The sequence below is a fragment of the Nomascus leucogenys genome, chromosome 23 (genome assembly GCF_006542625.1).
Source record: "Nomascus leucogenys isolate Asia chromosome 23, Asia_NLE_v1, whole genome shotgun sequence".
Taxonomy (NCBI): Eukaryota; Metazoa; Chordata; class Mammalia; order Primates; family Hylobatidae; genus Nomascus; species Nomascus leucogenys.
This window is the reverse complement of record NC_044403.1, coordinates 26,242,499-26,263,202: the sequence shown is the minus strand read 5'-3', so window position 1 is coordinate 26,263,202 and position 20,704 is coordinate 26,242,499. Positions and strand designations below refer to the sequence as shown.

At 53.5% G+C, this 20,704-nt stretch overlaps 2 protein-coding genes across 10 annotated transcripts in view; one reads left to right on the top strand and one right to left on the bottom strand.

Moving 5' to 3' along the window:
- Positions 1-1,761, bottom strand: part of TNFRSF1A (TNF receptor superfamily member 1A) — a 48,718-nt gene extending 46,957 nt beyond the window's left edge. The window contains exons 1-2 of one of the 2 annotated variants that reach the window (XM_030804730.1): positions 1,689-1,761; positions 723-1,192 (exon numbers count right to left, since the gene is read on the bottom strand). In XM_030804730.1, coding sequence (XP_030660590.1) covers positions 723-1,138 — 416 coding nt within the window. In that variant the 5' untranslated portion in view covers positions 1,139-1,192; positions 1,689-1,761. Of the gene's footprint in view, positions 1-722; positions 1,400-1,688 lie in introns of those variants that run through there. The other variant, XM_030804729.1, reaches the window with a different exon arrangement.
- On the top strand, positions 1,400-18,796 carry LTBR (lymphotoxin beta receptor). 8 transcript variants are annotated; one of them, XM_030804735.1, is made up of 10 exons: positions 1,400-1,950; positions 11,695-11,791; positions 12,129-12,254; positions 12,334-12,486; positions 13,181-13,277; positions 13,463-13,560; positions 15,782-15,889; positions 16,029-16,210; positions 17,328-17,556; positions 17,885-18,796. In XM_030804735.1, exons 1-10 carry the CDS (start codon positions 1,912-1,914, stop codon positions 18,160-18,162), a joined length of 1,407 nt encoding a protein of 468 aa, XP_030660595.1. In that variant the 5' UTR covers positions 1,400-1,911; the 3' UTR covers positions 18,163-18,796. The 8 variants fall into 8 exon arrangements, with proteins under 8 accessions (XP_030660595.1, XP_030660597.1, XP_030660596.1 ...); XM_030804737.1 differs by having other exon boundaries at positions 1,515-1,950; positions 16,185-16,210; XM_030804736.1 differs by lacking the exon at positions 1,400-1,950 and adding an exon at positions 11,140-11,561 and having other exon boundaries at positions 16,185-16,210.
- Positions 18,797-20,704: the final 1,908 nt, after the last annotated feature.

The following is a 20,704-nucleotide window of genomic DNA, read 5'->3' as shown; positions in this document are numbered from 1 at the left end:
GCACTGATGAAACCCAAAACTTCAGGACACACCCAAGCACGTAAAGGTCAGGCACCTGGGCAGGTCAACAGTGCAGCATTTTAGCCTGGGTCTTCTGGGGGAACAGCTTCACAAGGGGCTGCTCTCTAGCCTGACCCATTCTCCTTGTTCTGTAAGGCCCCTGCCCCCAGCCTTTGGGCTCACTTGCAGCCCTAACCTCCACGATCCCCCACTTTGCTTTCTCCATAACAAATTCCCCTTCTAAACAAAGACTGACAGCACCCACCTCCACAGCACCTGCACGGTCTCGCCTCCCCTCACCTAGCCTCGCTCCTCCATCAGATGCTCCTGCTGAGGTGGATGAGGCCTTATACTTTGCTGGCATCTTGCTCCAGAAAAGGGATGCAGCTGAGCACACCCCTGCCCTTTTGCAAGCACTCCCTCCCACTTGCAGAAGGGAGAAAGGAATGGGAGGGAAGGAGAAGAGGGGGCAGGGGAGGGCAATGCTGCTCCAACAACCACACTCTGGGGGAGCCTGGGGTGCTAAGATGGCTCCACTGGGCAGGGACGCCAGTCCAGCAAGCTGGAGGCTCCTCATTTTGCCAGCAGTGAGCTCTACCTGGGACAGGGGTGTCAGTTCCCACCCACAGGTCTGAGGCTCTGCCTGCCCAGCGAGCACCTTAGCACCCTGGACTACCCTTCCAGGCGCAGGCGCCAGGGAAGGGGCAGAGGGACTAACCGACCTGTAGGGATTAAGGGTGCAGATGGTCACTGCGGGGAAGACGAGCTTGTCCGAGTTGAGGTTGATGTTGAGGCTGACAGGGTAGCTGAAGTACTCTCCGAAAAGCAGGCCGAATTGCCAGTACATCATGCCAAAGGTGCAGAGCCACAGCACTGCCCAGAAGGCCGTCTTCATGCGATTATGCTGGGAGCACACCAGGCGGATGGCGCCGTGGATGGTGGTGTTGCTGCAGAAGAACTCGAAGAGCTCTCGGTAGGAGCGGTGGAACTCGATCAGGGCCTCCTCCTCCGCCGTGGGCTGCTGGGGTGCCGCGGGTTCGGGGCCCAGCCCCTGCTCCTCACGCTTGTCCCCCTTCATGAGCCCTGGGGTGGGCTGTGGAGGGCTAGAGTCCTGCTCCTCCAGCTTGTTCCCCTCCATGAGCCCTGGTGTGGGCGGCAGAGGTCTAGGATCCTGCTCCTCCAGCTTGTTCCCCTTCATGAGCCCCGGAGTGGATTGGGGAGAGCAAGGGTCAGGGTCAAGGCTGAGCTCTGGGCCCTGAGTGCCCTCTCCCATCACCCCTGGAACCCGACTGAGGCTGCCCCTGACCATGCCCATGTCCCACCCTGCGCCCACATTCTCCCACTCCTCCCTCCCTCCTCCACCTTCCCTGGAGCCAGCAGACCTGCGGGAGTTGGGGCCAAAAGTGCCGGAGCTGGGCTTCCCTAGAACAGCCTCTCCTCTGCTTCCCTGATAGGGCCACCTTTTGGTTTTTGTCCTAGCACCTCCCTTTCTGTCTCTGCCCTCTTCCTTTGGTCTTCTTCCTCCAGGATCTGTGTCTCAGCTCCTGCCTCTCACTCCCTCTCTATCTGCCTTCTGTTTCTCTTTGGGTCTCTCCCAGCTCTCCTCTTCCTGGCCTGGCTCCTCTCTCTAATCCTGCCTCTCTTCCTCTTCCCCCCTTGCCTTGCCCCCTCTCACTCTAGGCCCTCACCTCCAGCCTCTGGCCCTGACCTCGAGCTGTGTCCTGATTCTGTCCCTGCCCCAGGACTGCAGGGCTCCAGGAGGTCTGGGCTGCCTCCAGCTTCCCACTCCCAGGTTGCGGCTGGACTGGGACTGGTTCCTTTCCAGTTGAATCCGGCAGCCAAACCTCTCCTCCCCCTCACCTGACAGGTGCAGCGGCCTGGCTGGGGAGCCCGCCCGCCGGCCGGCCAGGGATGGAAGCGGCAGGAGTCTCATTAGCATCTCAATTAAAGGTGAGCAAGGTGGGGGGAGGGGCTGAGGAGGAGTCAGAGCTGGGAGTTTGCCAGAGGAAGGAGGGCTCCCGAGGGCAGGTGAACTGGGAGTACTGGGCCTGAGAAGGCGGACTCCGGGCAGGGGCTTTGGATGCAGACAGGCAAGGAGGCTGGGGGACAGGATGGCAGGTGAGGGGCAAAGATCTGAACAAGTAGAAGGATCCTGAGCCCACAGCCAGGAGGGCAACACAAGGAGAAGGGGCCAGCCAGGCTGAGAGGGCCTGGGTGGGGAACCCAGAGGACAGGAGGGCAGAAAAACGGAGACAATAGAGAGGGCAGCAAAGGACAGAGAGATAGGGATGGAGGAGGGGCACTGAGTGAGTAGAGGCAGGTGGGGGGCGGTGGTGGGGGCAAATAGAAGGAGCCAGCACCAAAGGGAGTCTGTCTCCAGGAAGGAGAGCAAGGGGGGAGTCCCAAGTGTGCTTCCAGGAGCTAGAGTCTCAGCAAGTGGGCAACCCTCCAAGGGCACCCACAGGTCAGCCTCACCCTCAGGCCCTGCAGAGAAGAGAGATCTCTGCAAGTCTCCCCGCTCACTAAGTGGGAGGAGCGCACTCAGGTGGAGCGCATCTGCCTCCTCCTCGTCCCTCCTCTTTCCTGCTGATTCCTCACCACCCCCTCCAACCTTGTCCAGACCCGGGAGGGGCCCAGGTGAAGCTGGGGGCTAGGCGGGGCCCTAGGACATTCTGTTCCTTTTTACACCTTGGCTGCCAGGCCAGGAATGTGTAATCGCCCCTGTTGTGGTCACGGAGTTGCAGGAATGTGGGCAACCAAAGGCAGCGTGAGGGCCAGGCAGGACACTGTGGGCACAGACCCGGAGCGCAGGAAGAGGCAGGGAAAGCAGGCACTGAAGGTGCAGGGAGGATGTGGCCAGGGCTGGAAAGGAAGAGGGTGGGCATGGCGCACGCCTGGACAGGCCCTGGGAGGAGGAGAAATTCATTGATAGGGGCTACATATTTCTCCAAAATCTCTTTCCAAACTTAATGCAGCAAAAGGATAAGGAGTGGAGTGCCAAGTGGTGAGCAAGGAGAGGAGGGTCAGAGAATCAGACCCAAAAAGGGCTGGAGGAGACTCGGGAGAGCCACCCACACAATCCAGGCCCTGCACGCAACAGGGAGGGCTGCCGCTCCCTCGCGGGCCCCACAGGAGGCAGCCCAGAGTGCAGGAATGTGGTCACTGGCTTGTCCTGCCTCCCTCTACAAGCCAGCAGACAGAGGCCCAGCCTGAGCACTGATACACACCGGGGGAGGAGATAGGCCTGCAAATAGGTAGCTGCAATACAATAAGATAAGGTTTCCATTTGTACACTTTAAAAGATCATCTTTAAAAGGGACTTCCAACCAAAGTGCAGATCTCAGATTTCTCAGAGATAAGAGAGAAGAGCCAAGAAATAAGAGCCAAGGGCTAGGGGAGCCTAGGGGCTCGCTGCAGGAGACTCAGGAAGCCTTCCCAGAGAATGTGTCATCTCTGCTGAATCTTGAGGAGCAAGGAGTTTAACAGGCAAAGAAGAGAAAAGGCGGTACTCCAGGCTCAGGGTCCAACCTGGGCTGTGGCTTCCTCTTGCGGCTGTCTCTTGTGACTTCTTAAAGTGAGAGCTGGTGTCAACCAGGATTCCAAACCAGGTTCCCTTGCTTACCTTGATACTGCTCATGATACCTCCCCTTGGAAGGGACAGCTGGATTTTTCTTCATTGTCCTAATGAAGAAACTGACCCTTCCCAAGGATAAATTAGTTTTCTGAGGTTAGAAAACAAAATAGGGGCAGAGCTATAAACAGAATTCAGAATTCTCCTCCTCCTCTGGGGTTATCTACTTGGCGCTTTTGCCATTTACTTCCTGAGACAGACTCATGGGGGATCGGGGCTCGGGTGCACCTGGATGTGAAAGCCTGGAAGGCCTCCCTCACTCCCACACGGAGCCCATGGATTCGTCCGCTCTCTGGGTGCTGGGTTATCTCCTTGGCTCTCTGAAAAGGTCTCTGCGCTGTCCCCACGGCCCCACAGATCCCAGAGACCCCTAGAAACTCCAGTCTCCCCTGAGCCAGGTCCTTACATTGGGTATGGTCCTCCCTGCAAATAAGGTGCTCAGCACCCTGGCTGTTTGATCTCAAAGGTTCTGAAAAGCACCTCCCTGCCTTTTCTATTTGCTAGCTCATGCCTGAAATCCAACCACTAGCTTAAGGCAGCATGGCAAATAGTTTTCGTATCAAGGGCTCTGTGAAAAGAATTGCAATGCCTGGTCTGGGCTGAGCCAGAGGGTGGTGACCCTGCCACGTCCTGCCGGGTATGGGAGTGGCAATGCGAGCCTAGTGCTGCAGCATTGTAGACCCGGAGTGGACTGGAGCAGGCTTGGTGTTGTGAGGAAAATAGAAATCTGAGACCTGCACTTTGGTCAGAAGTCCATTTTAAAGATGATCTTTTAAAGTGTACAAATAATACACAAATATGTTTTTGTCACAGTACAATTTTTCAGCAATACAGAAGTATATAGAACAATAAAAGCTTCCCTTTGTCCCCTTCCTTTCCCTCCCCCAAGGGGAGCCACCGTAATTTGTATATCTGTCTATATCTTTTTGTGTGCCTTTGTAAACTTACATGTATTTTTAAAAAACAAAATATATAGTTCTTTTTTATAAGAGGGACCATGCTATAGGTATGTTTCTACAACTTCCATTTTTGCTTTTATTTTCTTATTTATTTTAGAGACAGGATCATGCACTGTCCTCTAGGCTGGAGTACAGCAGCATGATCATGGCTCACTGCAGCCTCCAACTCCTAGGCTCAAGCAGTCCTCCTGCCTCAGCCTCCCAAAGTGCTGGGATTACAAGTGTGAGCCACCATACTCAGCCCCTATTTTTGCTTTTAAGCTATGTGACTTTGAGAAAGGCACTTGACCTCTATGGGCCCCGGTGATCTTACCTGAGAAAATGAAAGGGCAAGAAGGGATGGGGAAGGCAACCCAGATGGGCACAAAGACTTTTTCCAGCTGATCTTGCATCTAGCCCCCTGCTTCATGCATGGGGGTACTGAGGCCCACAGAAGCAAAGTGACTTGGCCACAGTCACCCAGGAGTTAGGGGTGGGGTCAGACTGAAAACTGGGCCACTCCTTTCCAAGCCCAGTTCTCCTTCTCTGACTTTGAGAGAAGTACAGTTTTGTTCTAGAAGTCAAGAGCTTTGTAGACTCTGTCTTGGAAGGACCCCCTGCCTTCCCAGGACTACCCCCAGACTCCCCCAGAGCCCCAGCCCTTCCCACCAACCCAGGGCTGCCTTCCCCTCCCAACACCAGCTATCCTCTAACCCTGTGGTGTGGCCATAAAATATGCACGGCTGCAGGGAGAGAAGTGAAACCAGAGGGGCTGCCGTGGGATGAGGGTTATGAGTGCAAAGGGTCTTCCTGCCTCTTGTTCTCCGTGGACAGGAGATGACGGAAGTAATCACTCCACCCTCCTAGGGAGAGCCTATCTCTGCACTTACCACTGTTTACTATTATTTATTATTATTATTTACTATTATCCTGATGTATGTGTGTTTGTACATATACATCCGTTTGGGGTCCCTGACTTCCCACAACACAAGGACAGAGACCAGGCGTATTCATCTTGGTGACCTCAGTGTCTAGTGGTCACTGTTTGCCACCCACTCTGCAGAAGACAGCAGAACTGGCATCTTTGCTAGTTTATCTTTGACAGAGTGGGATATGCTACGAAAAAGCATCTGCAAAACTTCAAACATCCTAACTTCCTCTGACAACCCATTTATTTGTGGTCTATTAATTTATCTAAATTTTCTTCACTTTTCCCTGTTCACTTCTATCCTTTCCAGGATAAGAATCAGTTACTTAGTTAAATGCAACTCTTTATTCTTACTACTTGGAGCTAATTAGCCACTTCACAATGGGGGCTGCCCACTGTGGAAGACAACAGTCCTTTCAGCTGCCCTTACGTGGTACAGATTTCTCTTTCATTTAAAATGATGGACCAGAAAAATGCCACTTTTCATCTAGTTCCCTGGCAGTTTACTTAGAAGTTCACTACTAGAAGTTGGCCAGGCACGGTGGCTCATGCCTGTAATCCCAGCACTTTGGGAGGCGGAGGCGGGCAGATCATGAGGTCAGGGGATTGAGGCCATCCTGGCTAACACGGTGAAACCCCGTCTCTACTGAAAATACAAAAAAAATTAGCCGGGCATAGGTGGTGCATGCCTGTAGTCCCAGCTACTCAGGAGGCTGAGGCAGGAGAATGGCGTAAAACCAGGGAGGCGGAGCTTGCAGTGAGCCGAGATTGTGCCACTGCACTCCAGCCTGGGAGACAAAGTGAGACTCCGTCTCAAAAAAAAAAAAAAAAAAAAGAAGTTCACAACTAGAAGTTTATCACTGTGAGTGAAGACCAGGTTTATCAACCTTGGCACTATTGACATTTTCAGCTGTATCATTCTTTGTGGTGGGACAGGATGATTCTGTCCTATCTACAATCCTGGGCATTGTAGGATGTTCGGCAGCATCCCTGGCTTCCATCTATTAGATGCTAGTAGCACCTCCTGAGTCACTGTGACCAAAACATCTCCAAATTTGCCAAATGACTTCTGGGGGGCAAAGTTGTCCCTACTGAAAAGACTGGGTTAAGGCATTGTCACCACTGAAAATGCAAACACTCTGGAAAAGGACAACCCTCATCAGTTATGCACTTCTGGGTGTTTGCCAGACCATTTCCAAGAGCACTAGTCAGCTAAGAGCAGAGTGGAGATGAAGAGAGAAAGAAAAAGTATTTAGAAGAATCCATTCCTGGCCGGGTGCAGTGGCTCATGCCTGTAATCCCAGCACTTTGGGAGGCTAAGGTGGGCGAATGACTTGAGGCCAGGAATTCAAAAACAGCCTGGCCGACATGGCAAAACACCATCTCTACTAAAAATACAAAAATTAGCCGGGCCTGTTGGCGCATGCCTGTAGTCCCAGCTACTCAACTTGGGAGGCTGAGGCCAGGAAAATCACTTGAACCTGGGAGGCGGAGGTTGCAGTGAGCTGAGATTGCATCATTGCACTCCAGCCTGGGCGACAGACTGAGACTCTGTCTCAAAAAAAAAAAAAAAAAGAAGCAGAAGAATCCATTTCCACCAACCCCCTTTCTGGATGCCTCATGGGCCTATGGAAAGAAGGCTCTCTCAGCAGCTCCTTCGGAAGAAGGCCTGGGAGAAGAGTCCCACCCTCACACACCTTCTAGGAGTCCTGGGGTGCTTGGTCTAGGTCTGGTGTTGCCCAGCGCAAATTAGTCTCAGGAGACTCTGGTGAAAAACACAAAAGGAAAGGAGTAAAGACAATCCCCTGCCCACGGTGAACCTGTGGATTTCTCACCCCTGGGAGTCTCCCTTTATCCTCCTGGGGATGGCTGGGCATTATAGTAGCCATTTATTGGTAGGATTTGTCTTTTGTGATCCAGCTGGGAAACAAGAAACACCCTAAGTCTTTCAAACAGAAGAAGTTTAACACAGAGAACTGGTACATGGGTGATAGAGGAGCTGAGAAGCCAATGGGAGGCAGCTCAGACAACAGCAGAGCAGGAAGCAGCTACCATCTCTAGGCCTGGAAAGACGGCAGGGTGATGTAGCATCAAAGACCAAGAAGCCTCCGGAGCCATTTGGCAGGAACTAAATAGTGTGGACTACTGGTAGGAGATGGGATTATGGAAGTGGGGAAGGAAGGAAGACAACCAACTACAGGTGAAGCCAGAAAGCAGAGAGGGGAGAAATAGCCTGGCTGCTTCTCTCCTCCCACCCCACCTCCATCCCACAAACCTGCAAGCAAACCAGTAGCTGACTGGCACAATAAAGAGGCACACAGAAGGCCGGGCGCGGTGGCTCACACTTGTAATCCCAGCACTTTGGGAGGCCGAGGCGGGCGGATCACGAGGTCAGGAGATCGAGACCACGGTGAAACCCCGTCTCTACTAAAAATACAAAAAATTAGCCGGGCGTGGTGGCGGGCGCCTGTAGTCCCAGCTACTCGGAGAGGCTGAGGCAGGAGAATGGCTTGAACCCGGGAGGTGGAGCTTGCAGTGAGCCGAGATCGTGCCACTGCACTCCAGCCTGGGCGACAGAGCGAGACTCCGTCTCAAAAAAAAAAAAAAAAAAAAAAAAAAGAGGCACACAGAGATAAAGCGACAGGGCCAGGATCAAAACCCAGATCTCAGGGCTTGTTCCTTAGGGTGTAGAGAGTCTGTGAGGGCTGAAGCACCAGCTTAGGGCTGGCAGCAGAAAGAAGCATACAGTCCAGCCAGCTGGGGTTAAAAGGGGTCTGACATAGTGGTTACCTGTGAAGCAGGAAGCTTTGACTGGGAAGGGCATGTAGCGAACTTTTGTAGGGCAAGGAACATTTTGGGGCCGGGTGCCGTGGCTCACACCTGTAATCCCAGCATTTTGGGAGGCCAAGGCGGGTGGGTCATGAGATCAGGAGTTCAAGACCAGCCTGGCCAACATGGTGAAACCCTGTCTCTACTAAAAATACAAAAATCAGCCAGGCGTGGTGGTGGGCGCCTGTAATCCCAGCTACTCGGGAGGCTGAGGCAGAGAATTGTTTGAATCCAGGAGGCAGAGGTTGCAGTGAGCCGAGATCGCACCATTGCACTCCAGCCTGGGCGACAGAGCGAGACTCTGTATAGAAAGGAAAAGAAAAGAGAAAAGAGAAGAGAAGAGAAGAGAGCCGGGCGCAGTGGCTCACACCTGTAATCCCAGCACTTTGGGAGGCCGAGGCGGGCAGATCACGAGGTCAGGAGATCGAGACCATCCTGGCTAACACGGTGAAACCCCGTCTCTACTAAAAATACAAAAAATTAGCCGGGCGAGGTGGCAGGTGCCTGTAGTCCCAGCTACTCGGGAGGCTGAGGCAGGAGAATGGCATGAACCCCGGGGGGCGGAGCCTGCAGTGAGCCGAGATCACGCCATTGCACTCCAGCCTGGGCGACAGCAAGACTCTGTCTCAAAAAAAAAAAAAAAAAAAAAGAGAAAAGAAGGGAAGGGGAGGGGAGGGGAGGGGAAGGGGGGAGGGGAGGGGAAGGGGAGGGGAGGGGGAGGGGAGGGGAAGGGAAGGGAAGGGAAGGGAAGGGAAGGGAAGGGAAGGGAAGGGAAGGGAACAGAGACGTTCTGGAACAGTTGGGGGATATGCAAGAATACACAAAAGTGAAGACTCTGAGCTGTATCTGTAAGATCAGTGTACCTTATGTGTTTCATTGTATTATATGTTACACCTCTATTAAAAGAAAGGGTCTCAGCAGCATAAGACAGGGTGGGGAAAAAAAGAAAAATAGAAAAGAGAAAGAGTCCCTGTCTTTTAGAGTAAAGTCCTGAAATATTTTCAAATGAAATGATATGATGTCTGGGATTTACTTCAAAATAATCATGAGGGATTCGAAGAGTGTTGCGTTGGTGGGGGAGGGGGTATACAGAATAAATGAAACTGACAGCGAGTTGAAGCTGGGTAAGGAGTATATGGGAGACTCCCAACATTACTTTTTCTCTTTTGGTATATTATCTTGCATGTGGAATTTCCACAGTAAAAAGTAAAAAGAAGAGAGAGAAAAAAAGACCTAGGGTCACTACACACACATTCCTTTATGCATTTAAGAGCTCAGTGGGGACTGTCATCCCAGCCCCCAGCGCTAGGGCCCTGGAAGGCTCAGCAGCCCCATGCAGTGCACGCTGTTCTGATACTTCTGCCCTTTCCAGTCATCTTTGGCCCACCTGTACAGTGAGCTGCCTGCACCAGGTGAGGGGAGAGAGGCTCACAGAGTGAAATGCCTACAGCCTAGGCAGGTCCTTTCCCCCTTTTGTGACCTCTCCTTTCCTTGCACACTTCCCATCACCTGCACCTGTCCAGACATCAGACCTGAAGTTAGACAGACCAGTGTAAGGATGAGTGCTGAACAGAGTCCTTCAGGGAGGGAGATGGTGCCCAAGTGACCTCTCTCAAGAGAAGTTAGCCCCTCATCCCAAGGGAGACATCCCTGAGCCACAAGGAGGTGGCAGGACTGCTGGAATTGAGTTGGGACCTAGACATCAGGACACCCAGACTGTAGCTGGCTCTGCGGTGGACCCGCTCTGTGATGTGGCCATCACTCGTTTATTCCATAAATACCTATTGGGCACATGGTATGTGCCAGACTCTGCTAAGCATGGGGAACACACAGAATTGAAGATTCAGCCTGGGCCATGGCGGCACTCACAGCCTGGTGGGAGGCAGACAAGACAGCCAGGTACAGAGGGCAGTCTTCATGGGGACTGTGCAACCTAGGGCAGAGGACGCCTTCCAGAGCCTCAGTGAAGCCTCAAGGACAGGTGGGAGTTAGGAAGACCAAAACGTGGGGACCAGAGAACCACGTGTAAAAGGGGGCAGCTGCAAGTAGCTCCACAGGTGGATGGGCCATTGGGTTGAGGGAGATGGGAGGATGAAAGGGGGCAGGAACCAGACCAAGCCACCCTGGAATCCCGGTCCCCTTATGTATCACCCTTAGCCTCCCTCTCCATGCTTAAGGTGAGGGGGCTGGACTGCGTGGGCTCTCAGCTTTCTCCAGTTCTAAGGGGTTTGAAGGTTCATGGGCAAAGAAGCCAGAGCAGAGGGCTTGAGTGCCCAGGTCCAGCCTGCTGGCCCCAGGACTCCCCTCCGCATATCCTCCCCCTCTCTTCGGGAGGGAGGTTCCCTGAGGACAGGGAACAGGGCAAGCTGCACAGCTCTCAAGGGTCTCCTAGGTGACCTGTGCCCACTCCTGTGCGGATTGGGCTGGGTTGGTAGCGTGGGGGGCTGGCTGATTTGCTAGTCCCTTCTAATTTGTCTGAAAAAGTCCCACAGTAGGGCAGGACAACAGGGGAGGAACCCGGGCATCTGCCAGCCGGCTCTCCTTGGTCTCAGAGCTGCTTCTGCGGCCTTGCAGTCCCTGCGCCCTGCCCTCTCCATGACTGCCCGTCCTGGGCCCCTCGCTTTCCAGATCCCGCACCCCGCTGTCCCTTGCGCTCTCTGGAACTCCTCTGCTCTCCCTGCGAGGCTTGTCCAAGAGCTGACCCCGGGCCTGCCGCCCTTTCCTCGGCTGGATCAGGGCTGTCCGCAGTCCGCTGTCCCGATCGGGCTTCCGAAGAAGGGAGGAGGCCGGTTCCGGCCCCGCGGCCCTCACGTGCTTTCCCGGCCGCCCCTCCCGCCCCGCATCGAGGCAGACAAGCCTGTTCCTCTTCCCTTGGCTGCGATTGCGACAGGCCGGCCTGGCTCCCAGCGCTCCCTGTCCCCGCCCCGCGGCCAGCTCGCTCCACTCCCACTTCCTGAGCTCCGCCGTGGGAGCCCTGGAGGCCCGGCCTGGCCGCTCCCGGCCCTGGGGGGCACATCGGCCCTGAGTCCCGTCCCAGGCTCTGGACTCGGGCTGCTGCCGCCACCGCTGCCCAGGGCGTCGGGCCTCCTGCCTTCCTCCCAGGCCCCCACGCTGCTGGCCGCCTGGCCGAGTGGCCGCCATGCTCCTGCCTTGGGCCACCTCTGCCCCCGGCCTGGCCTGGGGGCCTCTGGTGCTGGGCCTCTTCGGGCTACTGGCAGCATCCCAGCCCCAGGTGGTGAGGAAGGGGCCTGGTAGGAGTGGGCGAGGGTGGGGAAGAGGGATCTGGGCAGCCTTCGCTTCATTCCCTCTGCCCTCCCAAGCTGACCCCTGACTAATTCTTCTCTCCTCTTCTCCATCTCCCTTTGAAGGTACCTCCATATGGGTCGGAGAACCAGACCTGCAGGGACCAGGGAAAGGAATACTATGAGCCCCAGCACCGCATCTGCTGCTCCCGCTGCCCGCCAGGTGAGAGGCAATGGCAGGACGAACCTGGGCCTCGGAAGTGGGTCACGGGGGCTCCAGCCCCCTTGCGGCCTCAGAGGGAAGGTGGGCACTGTCCCCCAGGAAAACTGGCTGCTGGAGACGAGCGTGGGAAACCCTGGACATCACGTGGAGGAGATGGGACTGGCCCTCCCCACTGGGCCTCCTCTTTCCTTACCTCACTGAGAGGGAGCTGGAGGGCCACGGGCAGGATGATGGCGGGCCAGAGAGACCGAAGGAAAGGCCGGGGTCACACTACGGGCCGCGGAGGTGAGGGTGGAGCCCTGCCTCCTGAGGCTCGACTGCTCCACTCACGTTCTAGGCACCTATGTCTCAGCTAAATGTAGCCGCATCCGGGACACAGTTTGTGCCACATGTGCCGAAAATTCCTACAACGAGCACTGGAACTACCTGACCATCTGCCAGCTGTGCCGCCCCTGTGACCCAGGTGAGTAGGGATGTGCCTGCTGGGGGGCTGGATCCCCTGGAGCTCGGCCCCTCCCTGAGCCCTCCCGTCTCCCCACCAGTGATGGGCCTCGAGGAGATTGCCCCCTGCACAAGCAAACGGAAGACCCAGTGCCGCTGCCAGCCGGGAATGTTCTGTGCTGCCTGGGCCCTCGAGTGTACACACTGCGAGCTACTTTCTGACTGCCCGCCTGGCACTGAAGCCGAGCTCAAAGGTCAGAGGTCCCTGAGGGGCTGGATGTGAAAAGGAGGCTGGGTGCCAGGGATCTCAAGTGGGAGCAGGGAATATGGTACTGTGTCCACGGCGACCCCCCAGATCCTTGGCTTAAAATTTCTCTTCTCATTCCATGCAGAGGCTCACAGAAGGGTTCTGGAGGGACATGGAACTGGGGCAGGTGCAGGGGGCACAGGAGGGGGTTCTTCTCAGTACTGGGAAGCTTGGGCAAAATGGTAGGCAGCAGGCCTGGTGTGGTGGCCCACGCCTGTAATCCCAGCACTTTGGGAGGCTGAGGCAGGCAGATCACGAGGTCAGGAGTTGGAGACCATCCTGGCTAACACGGTGAAACCCTGTCTCTACTAAAAATACAAAAAATTAGCCGGGTGTGGTGGCGGGCGCCTGTAGTCCCAGCTACTTGGGAGGCTGAGGCAGGAGAATGGCGTGAATTTGGGAGGCAGAGCTTGCAGTGAGCCGAGATCGCCCCACTGCACTCCAGCCTGGGCCACAGAGCAAGACTCCACCTCCAAAAAAAAAAAAGGTAGCAAAGCAGAGCTTGGGAAAGGTGAGAGCTACAGAATGGGGTGGATGGGCACGGAGGAGGCCATCCTGAGGCTTAAAGGAAACTCACAGCCCAGCAAAGGGCTCCTCCCTTTTGCTCATTCACCCTGGCTGGCCTGCCTTTCTCTTGCCAGATGACGCTGGGAAGGGTAACAACCACTGTGTCCCCTGCAAGGCAGGGCACTTCCAGAATACCTCCTCCCCCAGCGCCCGCTGCCAGCCCCACACCAGGTGAGTGTGGCCCCACCCATGCTCCTTCCACCCTCTGAGACGCCTGAGCTGCTAACAACCCCCAGCCCCTATCCTTGACACCACGGACTTGACCCACCACTTTCAGCCTCCCTGCATGCCCACTGGAGTCGGGACACTGGTGGGCCAGGGCACGAAAAGGTCATCATCTCTTTTTTCCTCTGCAGGTGTGAGGACCAAGGTCTGGTGGAGGCAGCTCCAGGCACTGCCCAGTCCGACACAACCTGCGGAAATCCATCAGAGCCACTGCCCCCAGAGATGTCAGGTGAGGGACCAGGGCTGAGGGACACAGGGGGGGTGCCTTGGAAAATGCCTTAATGCTCCACATCTTAAAAAAAATGGGGAAAAGATTAACCCTTCCCTCCCAGAATTGGGGCAAGAAGAAAAGTTCCTTACAGAAAAAATTGGAATATCTCTAGGCTAGTTTACACACACACACACACTTTTAAAATTATATATACTGTAATACTATGTCAGGGAACACGTCCCACACTGAGATGTAATGATAACTACTATTGTCATCATCTTGGGCATATCAACATCACACAATCCATTAACTAGGCCAAACCCTCTTTATAAGACTATATACTTGTATTATTAGACAGAAGATTCCCATTTGACTCTTTCTTGACTGTTTCCTGTGGATTGATTGGCTTGCTAGCCTAGTAGATGACTACAGGTTGTTTCTAATGACTGTAACATCACCAATTGGCAGAAGGTTCACTGTGTGTGTTGGGCACTCTGTAACCACTTTACATTTACTAACTCATTTAATCTTCTTAATGGTGCTATGAAGTAGATTCTATTATCATCCTCACGGACTGAAGGAAGAAACCTAGGCTCAATGAGGTTAAGTGAGATACTCAAGATCACCCACCCAGGTGGTCACTGGTGTTATAAGAAACTGTACTCAGGTTTTCTTACTCCAGAGCCCACGTCATAATGCATGCACTACAGAAAATTAGAGACTTCAGGCCGGGCGCGGTGGCTCACGCTTGTAATCCCAGCACTTTGGGAGGCCGAGGCGGGCGGATCACGAGGTCAGGAGATCGAGACTACAGTGAAACCCCGTCTCTACTAAAAATACAAAAAATTAGCCGGGCGTGGTGGCGGGCGCCTGTAGTCCAAGCTACTCGGAGAGGCCGAGGCAGGAGAATGGCGTGAACCCGGGAGGCGGAGCTTGCAGTGAGCCGAGACTGCACCACTGCACTCCAGCCTGGGCGACAGAGCGAGACTCCGTCTCAAAAAAAAAAAAAAAAAAAAAAAAAAAAAGAAAATTAGAGACTTCAGATAAGCAAAACTAAAAACTCACCCACTCTTTACATTGTGGTATATATCCTCCCAGACATTTTTCTATGCATGTTTATACATACTGGGTTTTGTTGTTGTTTAACTAAAAGTGAAGTAATTTTAATATTTCATAATCTGATTTTTTCATTCCACAATCTAAGTATTTTTCTGTGCCCTGTTAATTTTTAACTATGTATCAAATACAACTGGCATTTTAGAGCTGGAATTTTAGAGAGTGTGTAAGCTAACCTTCTCATCTTATATATGGAAAAACTGATGCTCAAAGAAGTGAAATGACTTAAAAGTCACACAGCTGGGCAGGAAACCATGGCCCAGACTCCCAGTCCAGTTTCTCCCCAGGCCTCCCATCCCATATTCCCTTAGACTACAGATTTACATGAATGAGAAGAGGCAAAAAAATGCCCAGCATAGAAATGCGCAAGTTCTCCTGCCCTTCCCCAGGCGTAGCTGATGGACACTGGAGGCTCCATGCTATTGCTGGCAGCGCTGGAACCCAGAGAAAGAGAAATTACCCACTGCTACAGATCACAGCTGGAGAAGCCGAACTCCAGCCTCTCTTTCTCTTCCCCTCCTAGAACCTGCCCTGAGCAAGGGGGCGGAGAACTTGCAAGCCCTGCTCTACCAGGCGGCCACAGGCAGTTCTGAAGCAAGGTTCCCTACTCTCTCACCCCTGTAAACACCCCCACAGGTACAGGTACAGCAGGGCAACCCTAGCTCCTCTACAGCGGCCCCTCTGTACGATGGCTGAGGCCACAGAAATGTGGCTCTAGCCTGTGTCTGTTTACAACTCCAAGCCCCACCCTTCCCTACTGTCTCCCAATCCCACTTCCAGACCTTGAAAATCAACTGCCCAAGCTCCCATCCTGCACGTGCAAGCCTGCCCAATCCTGGTCTCTGAGCAGGAGGGCACCCACACCACCCCCAAACATGCCCATCCATGATACAGTCTCTCCTCGCTGCCAAGAGGTCTTCAAATCCAACTTAGTTCCCCTTCTCTATAACCCAAGGGAAGTTTCTCTCATTCTGCCTTTAGGAGCTGCATTGTGGCTACAAGGAAAAAAGCTGCTCCCTTTTCTCTGTCTGGGTTGCCCAGGGATCTGGAAAGCTATTCCTTCTCCTCCTCCCCTCTGCCCTTCTTGGGGCTGTGATCACCCACCTGTCTGCTGTCCTGGCAGGAACCATGCTGATGCTGGCCATCCTGCTGCCGCTGGCCTTCTTTCTGCTCCTTGCCACCGTCTTCGCCTGCATCTGGAAGAGCCACCCTTCTCTCTGCAGGAAACTGGGTAGGAAGGGGTCGGATGCAGTGGATGGGTTGGCAGTGGGAGCCGGAGGGAGGAATATTCAACTTCCCCGGTGCAACCCTCCACACCCTCAAGACTCCCAATGCCTACCCCCAACATAGACATCCTTATCTTCATCCAGCTGCTTATTCTGAGGCGGGAGATGAGAGTGACGGTGGCTTGTTCCTCTGGGCCCCCGGGTGGTCAAGTTGCCACACATTGTGCTGGGGTGTGGAGGCTGAAAGGCTAGGTCTGAGGCCTGCCGGGGAGCCTACACCCATTTCGTTCTCCATTGCAGGATCGCTGCTCAAGAGGCGTCCACAGGTAATGGCAGGGGCTGAGAAGGCAGCAAGAAGGGGAAGAGGTGATGAGGGTACAGGGTGGAGCAGACAGGAAGAGAGTCTGCAGGCTGACTCCACACTCATTCATTCATTCAACTGATGATTTACTGAACATGCCATGTACCAGGCACTGTGAGTAAAACAGTACCTCGTGAGCTACTGTACAGCAGTGAGCAAAACACAGTACCTCGTCTCCTGGAGTTCACATGCCCATGGAGCAAGAATAAAGTTAAACTATATATCGGGTGGTATAATTGCTAAATAAAGCAGGGAAGGGGTCAATGAGTGACAGTGGCAAAGGATGGGGGTATTTTAACAGAGTGGACAGTGAAGGCCTCTCTGAGAACCTGATGTCTGAGCGGAGAGCTGAAGAAGCAAGGAGCCAGCCATGGGGTTATCTGGGGAGAAAGTGCTCCAGGAGGAGGGAGCATCCAGTGCAAAGACCCTGAGGCAGGGGGCATGGGGAGGAGCAGAGGTGGGTGGTGAGTTGCCAAAGCATGCGGTGGGGTGTGGGAACTAAAGAAAGATGAGCCAGCCTGGGCAACACAGCCAGACTCCATCTCTACCCAAAATGTTGTTTCAAGTTGGCCAGGCAGGGCCAGGTGCAGTGGCTCATGCCCAAGCTCCCATCCTGCACGCACAAGCCTGCCCAGTCCTGGTCTCTGAGCAGGAGGGCACCCGCACCGCCCCCAAACATGCCCATCCATGATACATGTAATCCCAGCACTTTGGGAGGCCAAGGAGGGTGGATCACCTGAGGTCAGGGGTTTGAGATCAGCCTGGCCAACATGGTGAAACCCCACCTCTACTAAAAATGTCCCAGCTACTCAGGAGGCTGAGGCTAGAGGATCACTTGAGTCCAAGAGTTCGTGAGCCTCCAGTGAGCTATGATTGCACCACTGCACTGTAGCCTGGGTGACAGAGCCTGACCCTGTCTGGAAAGAAAGAAAGAGAGAGAGAGAGAGGAAGGAAGGAAGGAAGGAAGGAAGGAAGGAAGGAAGGAAGGAAGGAAGGAAGGAAGAAGAGGGAGGGAAGGAGGGAGAGAGAAAAAAGGGTCTGGGGCCCTCGTCATTGTTTGGGTCTCCATCTCTTTCCTGCAGGGAGAGGGACCCAACCCTGTAGCTGGAAGCTGGGAGCCTCCAAAGGCCCATCCACACTTCCCTGACCTGGTAGAGCCACTGCTACCCATCTCTGGAGATGTTTCCCCAGTATCCACTGGGCTCCCCACAGCCCCAGTTTTGGAGGCAGGGGTGCCGCAACAGCAGAGTCCCCTGGACCTGACCAGGGAGCCGCAGTTGGAACCTGGGGAGCAGAGCCAGGTGGCCCACGGTGAGCCTGGGGCACGGAGAAGAGAGGAAGGATTGGGAAGGATGGGGAGGGAGGGATGGCTGGCAGGGAGAGACTGTGGGCCAGATGACATAAAAAGACCAAAACAGAGGCAGACAGAGACTCTGCTGCCAGTCAGTGTCACAACTAGAGAAGAGAGAAGAGACTGGAAAACCCAGAAACAGAGAAATGAACACAGAAGCTCAATAAACCAGCAGCAAGCAGGAGAGGGGTGGGGCCAGGGGAAAGGTGAGAAGAAGGCAAGAATTCAAGAAGCGGGGGCCTGAACTGGGGGCCTTCCTTCCTCAACACTCTGCCTCCCTTCCTACAGGTACCAATGGCATTCATGTCACTGGCGGGTCTATGACTATCACTGGCAACATCTACATCTACAATGGACCAGTACTGGGGGGACCACCGGGTCCTGGAGACCTCCCAGCTACCCCCGAACCTCCATACCCCATTCCCGAAGAGGGGGACCCTGGCCCTCCCGGTCTCTCTACACCCCACCAGGAAGATGGCAAGGCTTGGCACCTGGCGGAGACAGAGCACTGTGGTGCCACACCCTCTAACAGGGGCCCAAGGAACCAATTTATCACCCATGACTGACGGTGTCTGAGAAAAGGCAGAAGAAGGGAGGCACAAGGGCACCTTCTCCGTTGAGGCCGCCCTGCCCATGTGAGATTCACAGGGGGGCTGAGTAGGGCCCGGGGAGGCAGAGCCCTAAGGGACTAAGGCTCAGACACCTCTGAGAGCAGGTGGGCACTGGCTGGGTACAGTGCCCTCCACAGGACTCTCCCTACTGCCTGAGCAAACCTGAGGCCTCCTGGCAGACCCACCCACCCTCTGGGGCTGCTCAGCCTCAGGCACGGACAGGGCACATGATACCAACTGCTGCCCACTATGGCACGCTGCACCGGAGCACGACACCGAGGGAGCCGCCACACAGTCACCCGCAAGGACGTCACCGGGCCCTCTAAAGGATTCGTGGTGCTCATCCCCAAGCTTCAGAGGCCCTTTGGGGTTCCACACTTCACATGGACTGAGGTAGACCCTGCATGAAGATGAAATATAGGGAGGACGCTCCTTCCCTCCCCTCCTAGAGGAGAGGAAAGGGAGTCATTAACAACTAGGGGGTTGGGTAGGATTCCTAGGTATGGGGAAGAGTTTTGGAAGGGGAGGAAAATGGCGAGTGTATTTATATTGTAACCACATGCAAATAAAAAGAATGGGACCTAGATAATTTATTTTCTTGGGATTTATACAGAAACACTATTCCATGGAGACAATCTCAAAGACAAAGGTCAAGACACTACAATATAATCCCATAAAGATATTTCAGTGAGGAACTGGTGGGCATAGTCCAGGTAATAACAGTCTCGTCAGTGATGGCTGACAACGTGCCAGGCAGTTGTGCTCTGTGGATGTGTCCTGGAGCCTGTACTGACTCCACACTGGCAAAACAGACATGGGTAATGCTGTGGGTGGAACTGTGTCCCCCTCCAAAATCCATGTGCTGAAGCCCTAACTCCCAGGACCTCAGAATGGGGCCTGCTTTACAGTACTAACTTATTTAATCTGCACAATAACTCCATAAGGTAGATACGATCCCCATTTAACAAATGAGGAAACTGAGGCACAGAGCGGTAACTTTCCCAATTCAGCTGCAAATGACAAAGCTGGGATTTGCACCTAGTTCGTCTGGCTTTTAGAGGCCTCTTAGGGGAAAAAAAACCTTCATATACCACGCCCTTCCAGAATTTCTTTGAACGGGGAGAATGGTCTGGCCTTCTCCAGGAATCAGATCTCTTGCATGTTCCGCAGGTGTTAAGTCTCAGTCAAGTCTCAAACATCCAGCCACACGCAAAGTGTAAAATGTCCTCCAAGGTTGGTTGAAGGGAAATGTGTGCACTTTTTTTTTTTTTTTTTTTTGAGACAGGGTCTAATTCTGTCACTCAGGCTGTAGTGCAGTGGCACTATTATGGCTCATGGCAACGTTGAACTCCTGGCTCAAGGGATCCGCCCATCTCAGCCTCCCAAGTAGCTGGGGCTATAGGTGTGTGCCACAACGCCTGGCTAATTTTTTATATTTTTAGTAGAGATCAGGTCTCCCTGTGTTGCCCAGGCTGGTCTCGAACTCCTGGGCTCAAGCAATCCTCCTGCCTTGGCCTCTGAACATGCGGTGATTACAGGCGTGACAGCCACCGTGCCTGACCCGAGGTGTGCACTTTAGACATAAAATGAGAGAGGCCAAGTTCACATTCTGTTGGTGAACAGAAATCTAGGCTGGCCTCCTTTTGGTTCACAAAGAGTATTTATGATTTCTACTTTTTTGGTTTCTTTTTGTCTTCTTTTATTTTTCCCCCCAAAAGGACTTTAAATCTTCTCAAGCCCTCTTATTAGTAAATGTTTGCCCCTCCCCGCCCCCGAATTCTCTCCTGTGCTCCCTCCATAGAGAGGATCTTAGCTTGCAGGACTGTTAGGGAGCTGCTGCCAGCCGGCTGCTCCTTCCATAAAAGGCCACTGTCATGGGTCTGATATGAAGAACTCTGCCGTTGGGGCTCATCAGGGTGGGGCGGCTGCAAAACACACACCTCAGAAGGCGTCTGATCCGATGGAGTGGATGGGTCATTTAAGGTTGACTGTGAAAATATCACATCCAACTTCCTTTTTTGAAAAGTAAATAATGGTGAGCTGTATCTTTAAATAAAGTTAAATCCTCCTGCCCCTGCAATATGCTGGGGCCAGACCTCATGAATTCTTAATACTTGTTCTAATGTGTTTAGACAAAAAACAAATTTTATATATCTTTTTCAACAAAATAAAAGGAGGAAAATATTTTGAAAGAAATGATGCTAAAGCACAGCCCTTTGTGACACCATTCAAATTTATGCTTATACCTGCCTATATTTTTTTAGAGACAGGGTCTTACTGTGTCACCCTGGCTGGAGTGCAGTGGTACAATCATGGCTCATGTAGCCTCAGCTCCTAGACTCAAATGATCCTCCTACCTCAGCCTCCCACGTAGCTAGAGCTATAGATGCATGCCACCACACCTGGCTAATTTTTTTAAAAATTTTCTTTTTTAAGAAATGGGGTCTTGCTATGTTGTCCAGGCTGGTCTCAAACTCCTGGGATCAAGTGATCCTCC

Coding starts and splice junctions, on each gene's coding strand:
- LTBR (XM_030804733.1), top strand. CDS start 11,466: ATGCTCCTGCCTTGGGCCACCTCTGCCCCCGGCCTGGCCTGGGGGCCT. Junction 13,561..15,781: donor ACTGCCCCCAGAGATGTCAG/GTGAGGGACCAG, acceptor CTGTCCTGGCAG/GAACCATGCTGATGCTGGCC. Junction 16,211..17,327: donor TGCTCAAGAGGCGTCCACAG/GTAATGGCAGGG, acceptor TCTTTCCTGCAG/GGAGAGGGACCCAACCCTGT.